This window comes from Gobio gobio, assembly GCF_949357685.1.
Source record: "Gobio gobio genome assembly, chromosome: 2".
Lineage (NCBI taxonomy): Eukaryota > Metazoa > Chordata > Actinopteri > Cypriniformes > Gobionidae > Gobio > Gobio gobio.
The window spans coordinates 831,208-839,200 of NC_137098.1; the positions used below are offsets into that span (position 1 = coordinate 831,208).

Genomic DNA, 7,993 nt, shown 5'->3' on the forward strand with positions numbered 1-7,993 from the left:
GCTTGCTAGCGGTCCAAGCTCCAAGTTATCAACAATTTACTAACACTCATTCTTTTCAGTGGCCTGCAGCTCCAGCAAACGCAGGGCTGCCTCTACCAGCAGCACAAGAGCATACGTCTCAGATGCATCCTTCTCTTTCTAATGCCCCTAACATTTTTTCCTTCCAAGCTCCAGACGCAGCCCCGGTTCCTCTCTCTTCCAACCGCCTTGTGCAAACTAAATCTTCATTCTCTCTCCTCACAGCAACACAGATGCCTGTCCCAGCTAACGCTGTTTCCTCTGAGCTGCCTCCAGTGGCCCAAAACAGGGCACAGATCCTGGCAGGTTTGGACATTGATTTGTCATCACTCTCTCTGTTTCCTGTGTCAGACATAAACTGTCAAATAGACTGCGGGGACTTTTCAGTCACTTTAAAAAACCCGAACCCACATTCATCCCGCTTACTTTCTTCTCCTGAATTTTCGATTGCTTTTTTCCATTTCACGGACATCATATGTTCAGTTTTCCCCCAAATGCGCCGCGAGCTGAATGATTATCTGGCAATCATAGCCGAGCTCGCGCTGTCCTATGGAGGAGGTCATTTTTACACATACCACAAACTCTTCTCTGAGAAGTGTGCCGTGCGGCTAACCCAGTGGAACCAGTGCGCTTACTGGGTCGCTCTCGACACGGACCTCCACAGCAGGATGTTCTAGGCTGCAGGAATATTTCGCGTGCAGTCGGCAGGTCTATAGCACATGCTACTGTGTTATGTTCTAAGATTAACCCTTCCCTTCCCTGCCCGGTTGTGATAGGAAGTTTGGTTCTTTTCCGCGAACCGGTTCTTTCGGATAGTTCGTCCAATGAACCGGATCAAAATCGGTTCACCAGTTCTTTTGCGCTCAAACGTAATGACGTCATTTCACAAGGACGTAATTACGTCATGTCTATTGCGGGCTGGATAAACACACTTTACACATTAAAATATATAAAGTCAGTAATCATAACATAATTCAGATAAAATATCATCATAATCTGATAGTTTATTACAAAGTTTTACATCTAAAGCATCCAAACAAATGCAGTGTTGCAAACGATCTTTACAGTTATAAAATCAATAAATCAGTTTTCATCAGTGCAGAAACCACGATCCACTTACTATGTTTTTGTAATTAAATAAATACGGTTCGCCAGATTTTCTTCTCATTCATGTCGGAGTCGTTTCACAGACACGCGCTCATATCAGCTGATGTTCGTTCGGTTCAGAGAGACTCGCCGTGCAGTCAGTCGCTCAGTATCATCAGCTCATTGGTTCTCAATCGGACATGTCCGAAATAAACAGTTCTCGGTTCAGTGTACTGCTGATCCGAAAACCGCAGCAACCGATTCTTGACTCAACAACGAGAACGAAATTGAGATTCGAGAACCGCTAGAGCGATTCAAAAGGAGTCGCTTGCTTCACCTTTGCTGTAGTTTGATTAGGCTACGTCATTTTTATCTTTATCACCTTGTTTACAAATTAAATACAATGGAGTCCTAACAAAGTTAGGCAGAGTGTTCTTCTAAATTCAAACCTATTATAGACAGTCAAGCTGCATATGGTAACTTAACCTCTGTCTAAAACTGCTTTGCACCTTGTTTTTGCTATCATTATTTAATTATTTTGGATAAAGCACTATAACTTTTTCATTTACAAACAACAGGCAATACCTGTTAAATATAGAGTGTAAGACAATTACAGTGTGTAAGTGCACTTTTCCAGCAATTGTTCTTTTTAATATGTGTGTATTATTTGAACTGTGAATGTGTCCTCATTAAATAAATTAAAATAAATAAATACTTCAATCATAAATAGTCAATCACATCCTCATACAGTGATAAGACGAACTTGAAATGATGAAAAAATATTTCCACAATGTGTTAGAAATTCTACTTCGCCGTTCGGTTGTAAAAGCAGCCCCAAGATTTTCGACATACTATCGAGAAAATAGATAGATAATTCTCATCGCACCTACTTTTCTAGATGACTCCCACCGTTCTAAACACGAACTCCTATCACTGCTAGGTCACTTAAATTTCGCAATGCGCATCATTCCGCAAGGCCGCCCTTTCATCTCACATCTTCTCTCACTTGCATCTTCGGTTCACGCGCTGGAGGACCAAATTCCAATAACCACGGCGTGTCGCGACAAACTTAGGCTATGGATAACATTCCTAAACCAGTGGAACGGCTTGTCTTTTCTATAACAATCTCGTTTCTTCCCCTGTTGACATCCAACTTTTCACAGACGCAGCCTCTTCAATCGGCTTTGGGGGATTCTATCAAGGACGCTGGTTCGCGTCTCCATGGCCACCACAGTTCCAAGATATGCTACAGTCCTCAGCTCTGTTTGAGCTTTACCCTCTTGTAGTCGCGGCTTTTTGTGGGGGAAAGAATGGATGGCTAGTAGCATATTTGTGCACTGCGATAACGAGGCAACAGTCCAGTGCATTAATAAAGGCCACTCTCATTCACCTGCTCTAATGCCCTTTCTAAGACGTCTCATCTGGATCTCTGCTCGAGATCAATTTATTATTACTGCAAAACATGTCCCAGGGTCCGAAAACCTAATTGCTGACTCTCTGTCTCGTTTTCTGTTTCAGAAATTCAGGACATTGGCTCCAGAGGCGGATATTTTCCCAACTCCAGTACCTCACTATTCAGAACTAATATTTCCATAAATCACCCGCTAAAACCCCTCTTGGACGCATCACTCAACAGTATCCTCCAAGCAGTTTCCCCCAGAACAATCCAATCATATGTGACAGCTTGGAGATGTTTTAAAGCTTTCCACTTCTCATATAGCTTGCAGTTCCCTGATTTTTCTCTCCTCTCAATTACCTCTTTTATCTCCTATCTCAACAATATTAAGAGTTTCCAAGTTGAGTCCATCAAAGGCTACCTGAGCGGTCTTTAATTTTTCCACAAATTAATTTATGGCACTTCATCTCCGGAGATCAAAACTCCCAAACCTCCCTCCTGATCAAAGGAATTCAGCGATCACAACCCACCCGCCCTGACAGTAGACAACCCATAACTCTAGATTTACTCACAAAATGCATTCATACCCTTCGTACAGGATATCAACCCCTTGACACAGCCCGCACTCTGGATACCATGTTTATCTTGGCTTTCTTTGGCTTTCTTAGATGCTCAGAAATCGCAATCACCTCCAAATTCGACCACAAAGTCCACCCCACTGTCTCAGACTTATCAGTACTTGACGATGAAACCATATCATATTTAATCAAGCGAAGCAAGACAGACCAAAGTAAAAAAGGCCATTTAGTCTACATTTTCAACATCTCCTCCCCAATTCAACCATTTCAAACTGTTCTTGCATACCTCCAAATGAGGGGATTTCAGGCTAAATCTCTGTCCGAACCCCTCTTTGTAGACTCCTCTAACAAACCCATCACACGATTCTGGTTCCAAAAACAGCTCAAATCTGTTCTCCAGCAAACAGGCATCTCAGCGCAAAACTTTTCTAGCCACTCCTTCCGCATTGGGGCGGCAACAACTGCAGCGCAAAAAGGACTCTCCCAGCAGCAGATCCAAGCTCTCGGGAGATGGTCTTCTCACGCTTTTCAAAGCTACATTAGGACCGACCGATACCACATCAAGAAAGCTCACCAAACCCTTATTAATTAACAACCCTTATAAAAAACCCTATCCTTTCTTTCTCTTTTTTCAAACTAACGAGGCTCACCCGTTCAATACAGCGAGTCTTGATCTCCTGTCGAACACCGCAGAGTTCTCCTTGATAGTGGCTATTTCCTTTTCCCTATTTTTCCATCTGGCGAGGCCCACTCATCCGACACCTCGATCTGATTTCCCTCGGATGCCGTGGAAGCCTTCCAGGCCAGCTTCCATCTTTTCTTTCCCTGACTAGCGAGGGTGCCTTTCCGATGCCTTGAGAATTGTTCTCCCATCGGATGCCGCGAGGGCCCTCCAAGTCGCTATCAATCTTTTTCTCTTCCATCCAACGAGGCTTGCTTGTCCGATACCGTGAGTATTGATCTCCTTTCGGACACCACAGAGCTCTCCAGGTCTATGTCTATCCACTTTGCTTTCCGCCGTCCAGCGAGGCTACCCGAAACCGCGAGTATTGATCTCCTTTCGGATGCTGCAAAAGCTCTCCTGGGCGAACTTGCATGCTTTACCCTCCACCTGTCCGCCAGCGAAGCTTACCCATCTGATACAGCGAGTATTGTGCTCCCATCTGATGTCGGCGAGAGCTTCCTGGCCGGGTGTTCCAATTCTCCTTTACCGTGCCGTCAGCCGATAGGACCCACTCCCCTGAAGCCAGAAAATGCTCCTGGTGGAGGCTGGGTGGGCCCCCTCGGTCAGTCGTTTCTTTTTAAATTGCGTCGCCCCGTCTATCGGTCAGTAGGGCTCACCTGTTTGTCGTCACGAGTATTGATCTCCCCGCCAGATGTGGCCTGAGCCTTCCTGACCGGCCGTTTCAAACAACGCGCCCTCCGTTTACAGCCAGTAGGGTGTCCCTCTGGTTGGGCGGAATAAATCATGTGCTCCTCTTTTTCGACCGGTAGGGCTTTTATTCCCCGTCCAATACAGCGAGCATTGGCCTCCCATTGGATGACGCAAAGGCCTTCCCGATCGGTCACCCCAAATTCTGTCTGCTCCACACTTACCAGCCAGTAGGGCCCGTTCCGCCAGGTGCTATGAGCTCCCATCAGAGGCAACACGGGTTCTCCCGGCCAGGTAGTTCCTGAACATGCTGCTTCTCATTTATCGGCCGGTAGGGTTTTTCCATCTGATACAGCGAGCATTGGCCTCCCATTGGATGTTGTAAAAGCCTTCCCGACCAGTTGCCGCTCCTCATTATCGGCCGGTAGGGTTTTTCCATCTGATACAGCGAGCATTGGCCTCCCATTGGATGTTGTAAAAGCCTTCCCGACCAGTCGCCGCTCCTCATTATCGGCCGGTAGGGTTTTTCCATCTGATACAGTGAGCATTGGCCTCCCATTGGATGTTGTAAAAGCCTTCCCGACCAGTCGTTCCAAAACATGCTGCTCCTCATTTTCGGCCGGTAGGGTTTTTCCATCTGATACAGTGAGCATTGGCCTCCCATTGGATGTCGTAAAAGCCTTCCCGACCAGTCGTTCCAAGCTATACTGCTTTTCATCATCGGCCGGTAGGGTTTTTCCATCTGACACAGTGAGCATTGGCCTCCCGTTGGATGTTGCAAAGCCTTCCCGTCCAGTCGTTCCAAACCTTGCTGCTCCTATTTTATCTACCGGTAGGGTTCTTCCATCTGATACAGTGAGCATTGGCCTCCCATTGGATGTTGCAAGAGCCTTCCCAAACTGTAGTTCCAACCATGCTGTTTTCATTTATCAGCCGCTAAAGCTTTCCATCTGATACAGTGAGCATTGGCCTCCCATCGGATGTTGCAAGAGCCTTCCTGACCAGTCGTTCAAAACTAAGGCTGCTTCCAGCCATCAGCCAGTAGGGCTCGCCTGCCCAATGCCGCGAGCAGCTCCCATCTGAAGCAACAGGCCCTCCGGGCCAAGCAACCAGGCTCATCAAAACGCCAGCCTACCAATTATCTGCGTATTTGGGGGGGGATTTGGTGGCTGTCCTCTGTTTTTGCATTTTGGGGGGTACTCTGGGTTCGGGCAAAATTCCGAGCCCGGAGCCCTCCCCCGGACAGCACGCCAAATACGCATAATATTTACTCTATTTAATTTGATGTAAGTGTGAACTCGTGAATTGATGTTTTATAAACAAATTTCGGGAGGAACACATTCAGGAAATTAAAACTGTTAAGTGGAGCAGACCCAGATAATTAAACCTAATTGAACACAAGAGGAGCTCATTAAAAAATCAACGATAGGAGGTGTATATAGACTGCCGATTTACCTTCCTGTCGTTGACAGTTTCTTAGCATCCCTCCACCACCCCTTCTCCTCACTTAATTAAACTCACATAAGACATCAAATTAATATATGTAGTCTAGTTCTAGACTATTTCCATCACGGGGGGGTACTCTGGGTTCGGGCAAAATTCCGAGCCCGGAGCCCTCCCCCGGACAGCACGCCAAATACGCATAATATTTACTCTATTTAATTTGATGTAAGTGTGAACTCGTGAATACAAACATTGTGCAAGTCCCACAGAGTAATTATTATTTTTATTGTGTAATAATGTCATCTATAAGCCCCGCCCCCTCCCTCTCCCTCTCTCCCTCTCCCTCTCCCTCTCTCTCTCTCTCTCTCTCTCTCTCTCTAGTAACGCACTTGTGTCTTTAGTGTTGACGAGCTTTTACCCGCACGAGCTGGAGTAACTGCGCAGTGATGAAGGTCAGTCTCATTCTCTGGGTGTGTGAGATGTAGTTTGTTTTGACGACACTAACTTTAAGAAAAGAGAGAGAGAGAGAGAGAGAGAGAGAGAGAGAGAGAGAGAGAGAGAGTGAGCTGTGTGTGTTTTCCTGCAGACCCTGATGGTTCCCATGAGCTCCAGGTGGATGCTCCTACTGATGCTGAGCGCGTGCCTGACGCTGAGCGCGTGCCTGACGCGGACGGCGCGCGCGGACTGCGGTGGGAACTGCGCGTTCTGCGCGCGGCAGCTGCATCTCCAACTCCAAGACATGAACTCGATAGTAAGTCTGCACACACACACACACACACACACACACACACACACACACACACACACACACACAGACTATAAGTGTGTAAATAAAAGACCAAAGTGCTATAACTTTTTGTAACTCGCTATCATCAGCTATTCACATCGATTGATATATGATATCGGATAGACGGTCAGTTTTCATAATAACGCTTCATATTCATATATTCTTATATTTATTGGCACGAGAAGCGTGACGAACTTCTCTGATATGACCCTGGACCTCAACTCCAATCATAAGGAACATCTTTTGTCAATCTGAATAATAATCATCACTGATGTGTGGTTTATTAGGACAATATCTGGAATCTGAGGGTGCAAAATCATCTGAATATTGAGGAAATCTCCTCTAAAGTTGGAGATTTCACTACTATACATACAACGCATCACTACTAATAATACATTTATGATATATTTACTGTAGAAATATCTTCTTGGACCCGTGAGACGCACATTTTTATAATTTTTCAGCCTTTAGTCATACAATAGATAATACCCACAAAAAGTATAAAAGAGTGGTTATGATGATGATAACTCACCTGAACAAATGAACAAACTCTGACATCATTTACTCAACCTCATGCTGTTCTTTATTCATTTACATTCATGGGGTGTGTGTGACGTGTTCATGGGGTGTGTGACGTGTTCATGGGGTGTGTGACGTGTCCATGGGGTGTGTGACGTGTTCATGGTGTGTGTGACGTGTTCATGGGGTGTGTGTGACGCGTTCATGGGGTGTGTGACGTGTTCATGGGGTGTGTGACGTGTTCATGGGGTGTGTGTGACGTGTTCATGGGGTGTGTGTGACGTGTTCATGGGGTGTGTGACGTGTCCATGGGGTGTGTGACGTGTTCATGGTGTGTGTGACGTGTTCATGGGGTGTGTGTGACGCGTTCATGGGGTGTGTGACGTGTTCATGGGGTGTGTGTGACGTGTTCATGGGGTGTGTGTGACGTGTTCATGGGGTGTGTGTGACGCGTTCATGGGGTGTGTGTGACGTGTTCATGGGGTGTGTGTGACGCGTTCATGGTGTGTGTGACGTGTTCATGGGGTGTGTGTGACGTGTTCATGGGGTGTGTGTGACGCGTTCATGGGGTGTGTGTGACGCGTTCATGGGGTGTGTGTGACGTGTTCATGGGGTGTGTGACGTGTTTATGGGGTGTGTGTGACGTGTTCATGGGGTGTGTGACGTGTTCATGGGGTGTGTGACGTGTTCATGGGGTGTGTGTGACGTGTTCATGGGGTGTGTGTGACGTGTTCATGGTGTGTGTGACGTGTTCATGGGGTGTGTGTGACGTGTTCATGGGGTGTGTGACGGGT

The 7,993-nt window shown here is 46.4% G+C and overlaps 1 protein-coding gene across 1 annotated transcript in view; it reads left to right on the plus strand.

The window, feature by feature from the left end:
* Nucleotides 1-6,339: 6,339 nt before the first annotated feature.
* The window catches only part of penkb (proenkephalin b), a gene marked incomplete at both ends in the record, with an annotated part of 6,874 nt that continues 5,220 nt past the window's right edge, over nucleotides 6,340-7,993 (plus strand). The window contains 2 exons of the mRNA XM_079838526.1: nucleotides 6,340-6,345; nucleotides 6,480-6,644. Coding sequence (XP_079694652.1) covers nucleotides 6,340-6,345; nucleotides 6,480-6,644 — 171 coding nt within the window. The remainder of the gene's footprint in view (nucleotides 6,346-6,479; nucleotides 6,645-7,993) is intronic.